Raw genomic sequence first — 16,879 nt, forward strand, 5'->3', positions numbered from 1 at the left:
ATCTGTCGATGGACACTACGGCTGCTTCCATGTCCTGGCTATTGTAAATAGAGCTGCAATGAACACTGTGGTACATGACTCTTTTTGAATTATGGTTTTCTCAGGGTATATGCCCAGTAGTGGGATTGCAGGGTCGTATGGTAGTTCTATTTTTAGTTTTTTAAGGAGCCTCCATACTGTTCTCCATAGTGGCTGTATCAATTTACATTCCCACCAACAGTGCAAGGGGGTTCCCTTTTTTCCACAACCTCTCCAGCATTTATTGTTTGTAGATTTTTTGATGATGGTTCTGACTGGTGTGAGATGATATCTCATTGTAGTTTTGATTTGCATTTCTCTAATGATTTCTCTAATGATTAATGATGTTGAACATTCTTTCATGTGCTTGTTGGCAATCTGTATATCTTCTTTGGAGAAATGTCTATTTAGGTCTTCTGCCCATTTTTGGATTGGGTTGTTTGTTTTTTTGATATTGAGCTGCGTGAGCTGCTTGTAAATTTTGGAGATTAATCCTTTGTCAGTTGCTTCATTTGCAAATATTTTCTCCCATTCTGAGGGTTGTCTTTTGGTCTTGTTTATGGTTTCCTTTGCTGTGCAAAAGCTTTGATGTTTCATTACTTCCCATTTGTTTATTTTTGTTTTTATTTCCATTTCTCTAGGAGGTGGATCAAAAAGGATCTTGCTGTGATTTATGTCATAGAATGTTCTACCTATGTTTTCCTCTAAGTGTTTTATAGTGTCTGGCCTTACATTTAGGTCTGTAATCCATTTTGAGTTTATTTTTGTGTATGGTGTTAGGAGTGTTCTAATTTCATTCTTTTACATGTAGCTGTCCAGTTTTCCCAGCACAACTTATTGAAGAGGCTGTCTTTTCTCCATTGTATATTCTTACCCCCTTTATCAAAGATAAGCTGACCAGATGTGCATGGGTTTATTTCTGGGCTTTCTATCCTGTTCCATTGATCTATATTTCTGTTTTTTTTGCCAGTACCATATTGTCTTGATTACTGTAGCTTTGTAGTATAGTCTGAAATCTGGGAGTCTGATTCCTCCAGCTCCGTTTTTCTTTCTCAAGATTGCTTTGGCTGTTCGGAGTCTTTTGTGTTTCCATACTAATTGTGACATTTTTTGTTTAGTTCTGTGAAAATGCCAGTGGTAGTTTTATAGGGATTGCGTTGAATCTGTAGATTGCTTTGGGTACTATAGTCATTTTCACAATGTTGATTCTTCCAATCCAAGAACATGGTATATCTTTCCATCTGTTGGTATCATCTTTAATTTCTTTCATCAGTGTCTTAAAGTTTTCTGCATACAGGTCTTTTGTTTCCTTAGGTAGATTTTTTCCTAGGTATTTTATTCTTTTTGTTGCAATGGTAGATGTGAGCGTTTCCTAAATTTCTCTTTCAGATTTTTCATCATTAGTGTATAGGAATGCCAGAGATTTCTGTGCATTAATTTTGTATCCTGCTACTTTACCAAATTCTTTGATTAACTCTAGTAGTTTTCTGGTAGCATCTTTAGGATTCTCTGTGTATAGTATCATGTCATCTGTGAATAGTGACAGCTTTTCTTCTTCTTTTATGATTTGGACTCCTTTTATTTCTTTTTCTTCTCTGATTGCTGTGGCTAAAACTTCCAAAACTATGTTGAATAAGAATGGTGAGAGTGGGCAACCGTGTCTTGTTCCTGATCTTAGTGGAAATGGTTTCAGTTTTTCACCATTGAGAATGATGTTGGCTGTGGGTTTGTCACATATGGCCTTTATTTTGTTGAGGTAAGTTCCCGCTCTGCCTACTTTCTGGAGGCTTTTTATCATAAATGTGTGCTGAATTTTGTCAAAAGCTTTTTCTGCATCTATAGAGATGATCATATGTTTTTTCTCCTTCAGTTTGTTAGTATGGTTTATCACATTGACTGATTTGTGTATATTGAAGGATCCTTGCATCCCTGGGATAAACCCCACTTGATCATGGTGTATGATCCTTTTAATGTGCTGCTGGATTCTGTTTGCTAGTATTTTGTTGAGGATTTTTGCATCTATGTTCATCAGTGATATTGGCCTGTAGTTTTCTTTCTTTGTGATTGCTTTGTCTGGTTTTGGTATCAGGGTGATGGTGGCCTCATAGAATGAGTCAAGGAGTGTTCCTCGCTCTGCTATATTTTGGAAGAGTTTGAGAAGGATAGGTGTTAGCTCTTCTCTAAATGTTTGATAGAATTCGCCTGTGAAGCCATTTGGTCCTGGGCTTTTGTTTGTTGGAAGATTTTTAATTACAGTCTCAATTTCAGTGCTTTTGATTGGTCTGTTTATATTTTCTGTTTCTTCCTGGTTCAGTCTTGGAAGGTTGTGCTTTTCTAAGAATTTGTCCATTTTTCCGGGTTGTCCATTTTATTGGCATAGAGTTGCCTGTAGTAATCTCTCATTATCCTTTGTATTTCTGCAGTGTCAGTTGTTACATCTCCTTTTTCATTTCTAATTCTATTGATTTGAGCCTTCTCTCTTTTTTTCTTGATGAGTCTGGCTAATGGTTTATCAATTTTGTTTATCTTCTCAAAGAACCAGCTTTTAGTTTCGGAGTCTGAATCTTTTACGCATTATGCTCTTTTGGTGAAAATCCAAGGTTTTTTGGTTTTCTTTTTTTGACTTGGATCAAAGAATAATACGAAATGCTGCTCTCAGGAGGAAAGGTATTTTGTAGGAATCACCCCGCTCAAGAAAAAAGACATGGCATTCCCCACAATGGTCTAGATGTGGGTGTTGGCTTTATTGTGTGTGTGTATGCATGCGTTCGTTCTTTATTTCCTTGCATGGTTGTAAATTGGTAGTATATTTCAGTTTTTCACATTTAAAATGTGTAAGAATGAAGCCACTCTATCTGTGAGTGTGGGAGCATAATGACATAAGAGCATAAAATTTATTGTAAAAATTTTGTGACTCTGGAAAGTACCTTATGAAACCTAAGGTATATTAAATTACCATTTTTCTGGATAGATCAGGCCAGTCATGGCAAGTTGGAAAGTATGTTGTATTGAAGAATTAGCCAGTTAACAGAATTCTTTTGCTGGGGCAGGATTTGTACACAGATATGATACTTTCTTTTAACCACAACCACTGTGATAACATCAGGAAGCCTCCTCTTTTTTCTGCATCAATCGATTTGATAGGAATGAGTCAATGATTATAAGTGTGTAGTTAATGTAGATGCTCAACCAAATGTCCTGCTGTCCGACTCATCGGTACCATCCAAAGGCAGCATGCCTCTACGGAAGGGGTTAAGCTGTCCTGAGCTAGAAGTCTCCCTGGAACATTTGCAACAGTGTTGGTTTTTTTATGCTTCCCAGAATTGTAGGACTCCAAAGGGCTATTTCCAGGAATGTTAGGGCAGAACCAGAAAGTCTTGCTGGCAGTTGCATTGACACTAGCATAAGAATTATTGGCTTTCAGAAGCCAGACTTCTGGAAACAGGAGCTCTAAGTGTCAGTAAAAGTGTGGGAGGGAAAGTCTAGGGGCATCCCCAGAAAACCAGTTCTCTCTGATTTACCTGATCTCTTCAATTGGTTGTATTCATTAGAGGAAGCATTCTGGGAAGAATTCTTTTTGCCTTTTTATGTCTTGCTCTGTTTTCTTTTCATACTTTTGGAGGTGAGAAATAAATTGTGTACTTATCGTAGTTATTTTCAAAATGTTATTGTTGGGGATGAGTGAAGAATCATGGTTGGTTCACATTAAAAAAAAAAAAAAATCAAATACCCTGTCCCAGAAGAAGAAGGGACGGATTTATAGAAGTAAGCTTAGGTTAAAAGATCATGTTTGGAAGTACCATGTATTAACAAGGTTCCTTATAGGTATACTGTGATTCTTTAAAAAATATTATTCTTCCATGTCATTACCCATTTAAATTAAATGTGTGTATATAGGTGTATGTGTAGTTGATATATATATATATATATATATATATATATATATATATATATATATATACACACACACGTACATACTTATATAGATGTGGAAAGTTTGTAAATGGTTCTTTCTGATCTTTTAAATGTATCTTTGACTCTAACAATATATATTTTAAAATGTAAACTTCAATTTAAAATATTGACCGATAAGGGGAACTGTATTGAGACTTTTTAAAGTGTTAATTGACTTTTGGTGGCATAAGGAAATTAAGACAAAAGCATTTTTAGGTAAGCTAATATTATCATAAATATTGGGACTCCTAATTATAAAATGATAAAGAATGGATTTTACCATTTGTCTTTGCAGCTGTTGTTCCTGACATAGATGAAATTGCAGCTCAGGCAGAAACTATGTTTGCTGGAAGGTACAGTAACATTTATGTGTCTTTTTCTTGTAAATAAGATTTTACTTAGAATTTTATTGACACTTTCTTGTTCACTTCGCTATATCTATTTAATTTTAGATCCTTTATTGTTGCCAACATAATTTCTGCCATAAATGAAGCTGCTAATTTACTGTAGAAGAGAAAGCATAGCTTTTCTTTAGGTCAGGTAAAAAAAAGACAGGAGACATGAGTTCAGTGTAGTGAACTTTCCCCTGAATTCTTTGCTTTTCTTTCCTCAAATAATGAGAGCCCACGAGCGCCCTTTAAGTTTCCTGGTATGAATATTGCTGCCTCTTGCAAAACGTTGCTTCCCCAAATCTGAGAAATTGGAGGCAAGAAAGTAACTTCTTTAAACGTTATCGTTAACTTTATAAGTGAGAAATAACGCTATTTTCTGCCAATTAGAAATATCCATGATTAAAGAAAATGAAACATCTCTGACATGACTACTCTCCTTTGCTGTCAGGTGCCCTGCTACTCACTGTTTTTAGGTTGTTTCTTTTTTTCCCATAAATGAAAGTAATAGTCAAAAAGAAAAGTCAAAACCGTAAAATGTCTGAGCTACAAATTATTGAGTTTCTGGCATTCATTTTTATCATAGATTTGCCATGAGTACCTAAACAAATTTCTGTACTAAGGCACTGCATTTTCTTTGGTTAGAAAGAAAGACAAGAATGAGTAATCAGGGGAACCCAAAAGGGTTTTTATCTCTAGTGAACATTTGGTTTAAGTTTGTTTTTATATTGTTTTGCCAGTTTTTGCTGTTGTTATTTTGCTGTGTTTTCCTATTCAAGTATTTCATTATTCCCGAGAAGAGAGAATAAACCAGTGTATGGTTTTCATCTTAAAATAAATGGACTTTTTATCAGGGGAATCTTGCTCAGAGTCCGGACACACCAAACTCGCAGAGTTGCTCTGGTGATGCCTGTGTGCCTGTGTGCACGAGCACTGCCTTCCCCGTGCCTCACCACCTGTCGTGGAGAGGTTTTTGGACTCTGGGGAAGTTCAGTCCTTGATGTCCATCCAGCCAAGTATGTCTTCTCAATAAACGCTTCAGGATTGATTCAGATTCTATCTTTTGTCTTTGCCTAGGTGACCAAATCATCCCGGTTTGCCTGCTACTTTCCCAGTGCAATTACTCAAAGTCGCCTATCTTGAGAACCCCCTCAGTCTTGGACAAACTGGGACTTAGGTCACCCCTACTGTCATGGACAAACACAAGTTTTCGCTATGTTTTGTTTCCTCATTAGTTACCCGAGGCCAAAAAAGAGTAAAAATTTCTTCCTTTATACTTTCCAGTTTTTTTTGGCGGGGTGGGTGGGTGATAACTGAGGATGTACACACAATTTTAACCACTTCTGACTAAATTTTATGTAAATATAAGTTATTTTAGAATAATTTTTGGTTTTATAGAAAGGAAAAAAATCCAGTTCAACTTGATGATGAAGGAGGCAGGACATTTTTACGGGTCCTCATTCATCTGATCATGCATGACTACCCTCCTTTGCTATCAGGAGCCCTGCAGCTGCTGTTCAAGCACTTCAGCCAGAGAGCGGAAGTTTTACAGGCATTTAAACAGGTGAGATTCAGTAGCCCCCAGTAGTTCCATAGCAGAGGCTCTGAGAATATTGTTTATAACTTCATGGTTGCAGAGTTAATGAGACTGTGCAGCTTTTCCTGGGGACACTTTCTATTTTTAAAGATAGATATGGCCTTGTCTTAGGCCAAGACTTGATCTATTTTAGAAAGAGATCCCCACAAGTGATTTTTCAGTTAATATCTTTAATGTAAATGACAGGCACTAAAATTTAGGAGGGCACTGGGAGATAAAACCATATTAGGAATTTTGTTGCCAGTGCTGTTATTTTGACCCCAGATTTTACTGATAAATTTGGGTAATGCCCTGAAATAAATGTCGTGATTGAAAAAATGTAGAAATCCAAAAGAAAGGAATTGTGATGGATCTAATCTTTTTCTTTGTTGTCTTTGAATGATATCAATCTTGAGATCATTAATGAGAAATATCTCAGGGCTTACATGTATTTCACTAATATTTATTTAATAGAGCATTGATCTTCATTAGGAAGTTTTACAAGGGTATGTTACAATATGAAATAATTAAAAGAGTAATTATATAAATACAGATAATTATTCATATATTTGTAAATGTCACACAATACATATAAATTTAGGTTTAGACTGTACCACTGTTTTCTTCCACTTGTTTTTATGCTTCTACCTCTTTCCAAATAGAGAGAGTCTCAGAAAAATTAACTTTAGCAGTAAAATTAGAGTTAGGGTATCTCATTTTAAATTACTCTTTAACACTTTAAAAAGCTTTGCTAGGGCTCACTTTTTTATATGTGTAATTCTTCATAACATGTGAATATATTGAGTAGAGTTCACAGATACTTTCAGGGGAATTTTCATGATCAATATACATCTAAAATATGTAAAATATATGTAAATATATATAAAATATTCATAAATATTCTAGAAATACTAAACTTCAACTGAGGGGCAAATATGTTAAAAAGATTTGGGATTTTTGACATAAATGAAATAGGAATAAAGGAAATTCCATAAGTAAGTTAAGTAAACTAAGGATTGCAATTCTGTTTCCAGGTACAGTTACTGGTGTCCAATCAGGACGTAGATAACTACAAGCAAATCAAGGCAGACCTAGACCAGCTTCGACTAACTGTAGAAAAATCCGAGTTATGGGTTGAGAAGAGCAGCAGCTATGAGAATGGAGAAATGGTTGAAAATCAAGTAAAAGGTGGTGAGGAGCCAATTGAGGTCTGTTTTCAAGCTCTATTTTGAAATAATCCAAACAATATCTTTTAAATCAGCATAAAATTTCCATTTGCCAAGTCAAATATCTGCATAAATTTGTACTTTGGTTGATTCTTCTCAATTGCTCTCACTTGTTACCTCATCTGACTACTTTTTCACTCTTCCTCCTTCCCACTGTAAATCCTATAAGCCAGGAATCAGGACAATAGGAGGGAGTGAGGTGGAGAAAAAGAGGAATAGGTCCTAAGCTGAGACCTGTACAGAGAGAGGAATTTTTGTTTCTACCATTCATGGTGGCTTTTTATTGGTAACCTATAAATCATTCCTTTTATTATTGAATAACCTTATAAATATGTAAAAATACCCAATGGATGGACAATATGCTTTATTACCAACATGAAAATCCCCCAAATCTGTTTCATCTACAGAATAGTAAGACACTGATCATAAATCCTCTGTTATATTGGTTTTAATTTTCAGTAGGTTAATTAGTTGCTGTTTTCAGATTTCACTAAATACTAAATAAACCATAAAAATTTTTAAGCAGTGTTTTAGTAGACTAGTGCCAACAGTATAAAGATAATGTATTGAGTTTCTTAAATACCTCTCTAGTGTTTTATTTAGTTGTTATTTTACTTTATTTTATTTAACATCTTTATTGGAGTATAATTGTTTTACATTGTTGTCTTAGTTGCTGCTGTATAACAAAGTGAATCAGCTATATGTATACATAATCCCCATATCCCCTCCCTCTTGCATCTCCCTCCCACCCTCCCTATCCCACCCCTCTAGGTGGACACAAAGCACCACACTGATTTCCCCGTGCTATGTGCCTTCCCACTAGCTATCTACCTTACATTTGGTAGTGTATATATGTCCATGACACTCTCTCACTTTGTCCCAGCTATCCTTCCCCCTCCCCATGTCCTCAAGCCCATTCTCTGCATCTGCGTCTCTATTCCTGTCCTGCCCCTAGGTTCTTCAGAACCATTTTTTTTTTTTTTTTTAGGTTCCATATATAGGTGTTAACGTACAGTATTTGTATTTCTCTTTCTGACTTACTTCACTCTGTGTGACAGACTCTAGATCCAACCACCTCACTACAAATAACCCAATTTGGTTTCTTTCTATGGCTGAGTAATATTCCATTGTATATATATGCCACATCTTCTTTATCCATTCATCTGTCGATGGACACTTAGGTTGCTTCCACGTCCTGGCTATTGTAAATAGAGCTGCAGTGAACATTGTGGTACATGACTCTTTTTGAGTTATGTTTTTCTCAGGGTGTATGCCAGGTATTGGGATTGCAGGGATGTATGGTAGTTTTATTTTTAGTTTTTGAAGAAACTTGCATACTATTCTCCATAGTGGCTGTGTCAATTTACATTCCCACCAACAGTTCAAGAGGGTTCCTTTTTTTCCACACCCTCTCCAGCATTTATCGTTTGTAGATTGTTTGATGATGGCCATTCTGACTGGTGTGAGATGATATCTCATTGTAGTTTTGATTTGCATTTCTCTAATGATTAAAGATGTTGAGCATTCTTTCATGTGCTTGTTGGCAGTCTGTATATCTTCTTTGGAGAAATGTCTATTTAGGTCTTCTGCTCATTTTTGGATTGGGTTGTTTGTTTTTTTGATATTGAGCTTCATGAGCTGCTTGTAAATTTTGGAGATTAATCCATTGTCAGTTGCTTCATTTGCAAATATTTTCTCCCATTCTGAGGGTTGTCTTTTGGTCTCATTTATGGTTTCCTTTGCTGTGCAAAAGCTTTGAAGTTTCATTAGGTCCCATTTATTTATTTATTTTTTATTTCCATTTTTGTAGGAGGTGGGTCAAAAAGGATTTTGCTGTGATTTATGTCATAGAGTGTTCTGCCTATGTTTTCCTCTAAGAGTTTTATAGTGTCTGGGCTTACATTTAGGTCTGTAATCCATTTTGAGTTTATTTTTGTGTATGGTGTTAGGGAGTGTTCTAATTTGATCCTTTTACATGTAGCTGTCCAATTTTCCCAGCACCACTTATTGAAGAGGCTGTCTTTACTCCATTGTATGTTCTTGCCTCCTTTATTAAAGATAAGATGACCATACATGTGCTGATTTATCTCTGGGTTTTCTATCCTATTCCATTGACCTATACTTCTGTTTTTGTGGCAGTACCATACTGTCCTGATTACTATAGCTTTGAACTATAGTCTGAGGTCCCAGAGCCTGATTCCTCCAGCTCCGTTTTTCTTTCTCAAGATTGCTTTGGCTATTTGGGGTCTTTTGTGTTTCCATACAAATTGTGAAATTTTTTGTTCTAGTTCTGTGAAAAATGTCAATGGTAGTTTTATAGGGATTGCATTGAATCTGTAGATTGCTTTGGGTAGTATAGTCATTTTCACAATGTTGATTGTTTCAGTCCAAAAACATGGTATATCTCTCCATCTGTTGGTATCATTTTTAATTTCTTTCATCAGTGTATTATAGTTTTCTGCATACAGGTCTTTAGTCTCCCTAGATAGGTTTATTGCTAGGTATTATATTATTTTTGTTGCAGTTGTAAATGGGAGTGTTTCCTTAATTTCTCTTTCAGATTTTTCATCATTAGTGTATAGGAATGCAAGAGATTTCTGTGCATTAATTTTGTATCCTGCAACTTGACCAAATTCATTGATTAGCTCTAGTAGTTTTCTGGTGGCATTTTTAGGATTCTCTATGTATAGTATCATGTCATCTGCAAACAGTGACAGTTTTACTTCTTTTCCAATTTGTGTTCCTTTTATTTCTTTTTCTTCTCTGATTGCTGTGGCTAGGACTTCCAAAACTATGTCGAATAATAGTGGTGAGGGTAGATATCCTTGTCTTATTCCTGATCTTAGAGAAAATGCTTTCAGTTTTTCACCATGGAGAATGATGTTTGCTGTGGGTTTGTCGTATATGGCCTTATTATGTTGAGGTAGGTTCCCTCTATGCCCACTTTCTGGAGGGTTTTTATCATAAATGTGTTTTGAATTTTGTCAAAAGCTTTTTCTGCATCTATTGAGGTGATCATATGGTTTTTATGCTTCAATTTGTTAATATGGTGTATCACATTGATTGATTTGCGTATATGGACGGATCCTTGCATCCCCGGGATAAATCCCAGTTAATCATGGTATATGATCCTTTTAATGTGTTGTTGGATTCTGTTTGCTGGTATTTTGTTGAGTCTTTTTTCATCTATATTCATGAGTGATATTGGTCTGTAATTTTCTTTTTTTGTAGTATCTTTGTCTGGTTTTGGTATCAGGGTGATGGTGGCCTCATAGAATGAGTTTGGGAGTGTTCCTTCCTCTGCAATTTTTTGGAAGAGTTTGAGAAGGATGTGTGTTAGCTCTTCTCTAAATTTTTGATGGAATTCACCTGTGAATCCATCTGGTCCTGGACTTTTGTTTGTTGGAAGATTTTTATCATAGTTTCAACTTCATTACTGAATGAAAGTGATTGGTGTGTTCATATTTTCTATTTCTTCCTGGTTCAGTCTTTGAAGGTTATACGTTCCTAAGAATTTGTCCATTTCTTCCAGGTTGTCCATTTTTGGGGCATAGAGTTGCTTGTAGTAGTCTCTTAGGGTGCTTTGCATTTCTATGGCGTTTTTTGTAATTTCTCCTTTTTCAATTCTAATATTATTCATTTGAGTCCTCTCCCTCTTTTTCTTGATGAGTCTGGCTAATGGTTTATCAATTTTGTTTATCTTATCAAAGAACCAGGATTTAGTTTTATTATCTCTGCTATTGTTTTCTTTGTTTCTGTTTCATTTATTTCTGATCTGATACTTATGATATCTTTCCTTCTGCTAACTTTGGGTTTTGTTTGTTCTTCTTTCTCTACTTCCTTTAGGTGTACGGTTAGATTGTTTATTTGAGATTTGTCTTGTTTCTTGAGGTAGACTTGTATGCCATAAACTTCCCTCTTAGAACTGCTTTTGCTGAATCCCGTAGGTTTTGGATCATCGTGTTTTCATTGTCATTTGTCTCAGGTATTTTTTGATTTCTTCAGTGATCTCTTGGTTATTCAGTAACATATTGTTTAGCCTCCATGTGTTTGTTATGTTTTTTTCCCTGTAATTGATTTCTAGTCTCATAGTGTTGTTGTCAGAAAAGATGCTTGATATGATTTCCATTTTCTTAAATTTACAGAGGCTTGATTTGTGACCCAATATGTGATCTGTCCTGCAGAATGTTCCATGCACACTTGAGAAGAAAGTGTAATCTGCTGTTTTTGGATGGAATGTCCTATAAATATCAGTTAAATCTATCTGGTCTGTTGTCTCATTTAAAGCTTCTGTTTCCTTATTAATTTTCTGTTTGGATGATCTGTCCATTGGTGTATGTGAGTTGTTAAAGTCTCCCACTATTACTGTGTTACTGTCGATTTCCTCTTTTAGAGCTGTGAGCAGTTGCCTTATGTATTGAGGTGCTCCTATGTTGGGTGCATATATATTTATAATTGTTATATCTTCTTCTTGGATTGATCCCTTGATCATTATGTCATGTCCTTCCTTGTCTCTTGTAACATTCTTTATTTTAAAGTCTTTTATCTGATATGAATATTGCTCCTCCAGCTTTCTTTTGATTTCCATTTGCATGGAATATCTTTCTCTATCCCCTCACTTTCAGTCTGTATGTGTCCCTACATCTGACGTGGGTTTGTTGTAGACAACATATATATGGGTCCTGTTTTTGTATCCATTCAGTAAGCCTGCATCTTTTGGTTGGAGCATTTAATCCATTCACATTTAAGGTAATTATCGATATGTATGTTCCTATGACCATTTACTTAATTGTTTTGGGTTTGTTTTTATAGGTCCTTTTCTTCTGTTGTGTTTGCCACTTAGAGAAGTTCCTTTAGCATTTGTTGTAGAGCGGTTTTGGTGGTGCTGAATTCTCTTAGCTTTTGCTTGTCTGTAAAGGTTTTGATTTCTTCATCGAATCTGAGTGAGGTCCTTGCTGGTTAGAGTAATCTTGGATGTAGTTTCTCCCTTTCATCACTTTAAGTATATTATGCCACTCCCTTCCAGCTTGTAGAGTATCTGCTGATGAGAAATCAGCTGTTAACCTTATGGGAGTTCCCTTGTATGTTATTTGTCATTTTTCCCTTTTGCTTTCAATAGTTTTTGTTTTTAATTTTTGCCAATTTGATTACTATGTGTCTTGACGTGTTTCTCCTTGGGTTTATCCTGTATGAGACTCTGTGCTTCCTGGACTTGGGTGGCTATTTCCTTTCCCACGTTAGGGATGTTTTCGACTACAATCTCTTCAAATATTTTCTCTGGTCCTTTTTCTCTGTCTTCTTCTGGGACCCCTATGTTGCGAATTTTGTTGCGTTTAATGTTGTCCCAGGGGTCTCTTAGGCTGTCTTCATTTCTTTTCATTCTTTTTTCTTTACTCTGTTCCATAGCAGTGAATTCCACCATTCTGTCTGCCAGGTCACTTATCTGTTCTTCTGCCTCCGTTTTTCTGTTATTGATTCTTTCTAGTGTGTTTTTCATTTCATTTATTGTATTGTTCATCTCTGTTTGTTCTTTAATTCTTGTGGGTCTTTGTTAAACATTTCTTGCATCTTCTTGATATTTGCCTCCATTTTTTTTCTGAGGTCCTGGATCATGTTCAGTATCATTATTCTGAATTCTTTTTCTGGAAGGTTGCCTATGTCCACTTCATTTAGTTGTTTTTCTGGGGTTTTATCTTGTTCCTTCATCTGGTACATAGCCTTCTGCCTTTTCATCTTGTCTCTCTTTCTGTGAATGTGGTTTTTGTTCCACAGGCTGCAGGATTTTAATTCTTCTTGCTTCTGCTGTCTGCCCTCTGTTGGATGAGGCTATCTAAGAGGCTTGTGTCGGTACAGTTTTTTTCCTGTAATTGATATCTAGTCTCATAGCATTGTGGTTGGAAAAGATACTTGATAAGATGTCAGTTTTCTTAAATTTACAAAGGCTTGATTTGTGACCTAAGATATGATCTATCCTGGAGAATGTTCCATGAGCACTTGAGAGGAAAGTTTATTCTGTTGTTTTTGGATGGAATGTCCTATAAGTATCAATTAAGTCCGTCTTGTTTAACGTGTCATTTAAAGCTTGTGTTTCCTTATTTATTTTCATTTTGGTTGATCTGTCCATTGGTGAAAGAGGGGTTTAAAAGTCCCCTACTATTATTGTGTTACTGTCGATTTCCCCTTTTATGGCTGTGAGCAGTTGCCTTATGTATTGAGGTGCTCCTATGTTTGATGCATAAATATTTATAATTGTTATATCTTCTTCTTGGATTGATCCCTTGATCATTATGTAGTGTTCTTCTTTGTCTCTTGTGATAGTCTTTATTTTAAAGTCTATTTTGTCTGATATGAGAATTGCTACTCCAGCTTTGTTTTGATTTCCATTTGCATGGAATATCTTTTACCATCCCTTCACTTTCAGTCTGTGCATGTCCCTAGGTCTGAAGTGGGCCTGTTGTAGACAGCATATATAAGGGTCTTGTTTTTGTATCCATTCAGCCAGTGTATATCTTTTGGTTGGAGTATTTTACCCATCTATATTTTAGATGGTTATTGATATGTATATTCCTCTTTCCATTTTCTTAGTTGTTTTGGGCTTGTTATTGTAGATCTCTTCCTTCTATTGCGTTTCCTGCCTAGAGAAGTTCCTTTAGCATTTGCTGTAAAGCTCGTTTGGTGGTGCTGAATTCTCTTAGCTTTTGCTTGTCTTTAAAGGTTTTAATTTCTCTGTCGAATCTGAATGAGATCCTTTCTGGGTAGAGTAATCTTGGTTGTAATTTTTTCCCTTTCATCACTTTAAATATGTCCTGCCACTCCCTTCTGGGTTGCAGAGTTCCTGCTGAAAGATCAGCTGTTAACCTTATGGGGATTCCCTTGTAATTTATTTGTTGTTTTTCTGTTACCGCTTTTAGTATTTTTTCTTTGTATTTAATTTTTGATAGTTTGATTAATATGTGTCTTGCCGTGTTTCTCATTGCATTTATCCTGTATGGGACTCTCTGCGGTTCCTGGACTTGACTGACTATTTCCTTTCCCATATTAGGGAAGTTTTCAAGTATAATCTCTTCAAATATTTTCTCAGTCCCTTTTTTTTCCTCTTCTTCTTCTGGGACCTCTATAATTCGAACGTTCATGCGTTTAATGTTTTTCCCAGAGGTCTCTGAGACTGTCCTCAATTATTTTCATTGTTTTTTCTTTATTCTGCTCTGTGGTGGTTATTTCCACCATTTTATCTTCTAGGTCACTTTTCTGTTCTTCGGCCTCAGTTATTCTGCTACTGATTCCTTCTAGAGAATTTTTAATTTCATTTATTGTGTTGCTCATCACTGTCTATTTGCTCTTTATTTCTGCTAGGTCCTTGTTAAGTGTTTCTTGTATTTTCTCTATTCTACTTCTAAGATTTTGGATCATCTTTACTATCATTATTCTGAATTCTTTTTCAGGTAGACTTCCTATTTCCTCTTCATTTGTTTGGTCTGGTGGGTTTTTACCTTGCTTCTTCATCTGCTTTATATTTCTCTGTCCTATCACTTTGCTCAACTCACAGTGTGTGGGGTCTCCCTTTCACAGGCTGCAGGTTCATAGTTGCCGTTTTTTTTGGTGTCTGTCCCCAGTGGGTAAGGTAGGTTCCATGGGTTGTGTAGGCTTCCTGGTGGAGGGGCCTGGTGGCTGTTTTCTCGTGGATGAGTCTGGATCCTCTTTTTCTGGTGGGCAAGACAATGTCCAATGGTGTGTTTTGGGGTGTCTATGAACCTAGTATGATTTTAGGTAGCCTCTGTGCTAATGGGTAGGGTTGTGTTCCTGTCTTGGTACTTGTGTGGCATGGGGTATCCAGCACTGTAGCTTGCTGGTTGTTGAGTGGAGCTGGGTCTTAGCATTGAGACGGAGACCTCTGGAAGAGCTCTCCAGATTGATATTACATGATCCAGGAGGTCTCTGTTGGTCCAATGTCCTGAACTCATCTCTCCCACCTCAGAGGCTCAGGCCTGACACCCAAGCGGAGCACCAAGAGCCTGTCACCCACACAGCTCAGGAGAAAAGGGAGAAAAAATATAAATGAAGAAAAATAAAATAAAATAAAATAATTAAAATAAAAAAACATATTATTAAAATAAAAAATAAAAGAAGTACTTAAAACAAAAAAAGAAGAGAGCAGTGAAATCGAGAACAAATCCACCAATGATAAGAAGCACTAAAAACTAAACTAAGATAAGCATGTAAATCAGAAAAAAGTCTGTCGCATACAGCAAACCCCAAGTCTACAGTTGCTTCCAAAGTCTACCGCCTCAGTTTTGGGATGATTTGTTGTCTATTCAGGTATTTCACAGATGGAGGTACATCAAGTTGATTGTGGAGATTTAATCCACTGCTCTTGAGGCTTCTGGGAAAGATTTCCCTTTCTCTTCTTTGTTCGCACAGCTCCTGGGGTTCAGCTTTGGAATTGGCCCCGCCTCTGCGTGTACGTCTCCACCCAGACAGGACGGGGTTAAAGGAGTGGCTGATTAGGGGGCTCTGGCTCACTCAGGAGAGAGGGCTACAGAATGTGGGGCGAGGCTGTGGTGGCAGAGGCCAGTGTGACATTGCAACAGCCTGAGGCGCGCTGTGTGTTCTCCTGGGGAAGAGGTCCCTGGATCACGGGACCCTGGCAGTGGCGGGCTGTACAGGCTCCCAGGAGGGGAGCTGTGTGTAGTGACCTGTGCTTGCACACAGGCTTCTTGGTGGCTGCAGCAGCAGTGTTAGCGTTCCATGCCCATCTCTAGGGTCCAAGCTGATAGCAACGTCTCATGCCTGTCTCCGGAGCTGTTTAGGTGGTGCTCTGAATCCCCTCTCCTCATGCACCCTGAAATAGTGGTCTCTTGCCTCTTAGGCAGTTCTAGACTTTTTCCGGACTCCCGGCTATCTGTGGCGCACTAGCCCCTTTCAGGCTGTGTTCACACAGCCAACCCCAGCCCTCTTTCTGGGATCTGAGCTCCAAAGCCTGAGCCTCAGCTCTCAGGCCCCACCCGCCCCGGCGGTGAGCAGACAAGCATCTTAGGCTGGTGTGTGCTGGTTGGCGGCGGTCCTCTGTGTGGGAATCTCTCTGCTTTGCCCTCCACACCCCTGTGGCTGTGCTCTCCTCCGTGGCTCCGAAGCTTCCCCTCCACCCACACCCTGTCTCAGCCAGTGAAGGGACTTCCTAGTGTGTGGAAGCTTTTCCTCCTTCACAGCTCACTCCCAGAGGTGCAGGTTCTGTCCCTATTCTTTTGTCTCTGTTTTTTCTTTTGCCCTACCCAGGTACATGGGGGAGTTTCTTGCCTTTTGGGAGGTCTGAGGTCTTCTGCCAGCATTCATCAGGTGTTCTGTAGGAGTTGTTCCACATGTAGATGTATTTCTGATGTATTTGTGGGGAGGAAGGTGATCTCCGTGTCTTACTTCTCTGCCATCTTGAAGGTCCTCCTTAGCTCTTATTTTAATCTGCAGGATTATAAACTGTTACTATTTAGAGAGGTTTACCTACCCCGAGTCTTCTGTTTCTTGGAATACCTAAAATATTTTGTAGTGCAGGGTGATGAGCAGAGGTAATTAGTGGGAGGGGGAGGTAATTAGAGTCATCAAAATGTTAAAAAGTTCCAAAGGGAAATTCAGCGGTGGGTAACTACTTTCTACTTGTCTCAGGACTAATTATCACTGATCTGCACAACAGTTTTGACTTAATTCTTTAGGAACTGTTTCTGTGA

At 37.4% G+C, this 16,879-nt stretch overlaps 1 protein-coding gene across 2 annotated transcripts in view; it reads left to right on the forward strand.

Annotated features, from left to right (window-relative positions):
* The window catches only part of ITPR2 (inositol 1,4,5-trisphosphate receptor type 2), a 530,755-nt gene that overhangs the window by 217,683 nt on the left and 296,193 nt on the right, over positions 1-16,879 (forward strand). For both annotated transcript variants that reach the window (XM_032646410.1, XM_032646411.1), the window contains exons 24-26: positions 4,268-4,325; positions 5,760-5,925; positions 6,972-7,145. In XM_032646410.1, the coding sequence (XP_032502301.1) occupies positions 4,268-4,325; positions 5,760-5,925; positions 6,972-7,145 (398 nt within the window). The remainder of the gene's footprint in view (positions 1-4,267; positions 4,326-5,759; positions 5,926-6,971; positions 7,146-16,879) is intronic.

This window comes from Phocoena sinus, chromosome 10 (genome assembly GCF_008692025.1).
Source record: "Phocoena sinus isolate mPhoSin1 chromosome 10, mPhoSin1.pri, whole genome shotgun sequence".
Taxonomy (NCBI): domain Eukaryota; kingdom Metazoa; phylum Chordata; class Mammalia; order Artiodactyla; family Phocoenidae; genus Phocoena; species Phocoena sinus.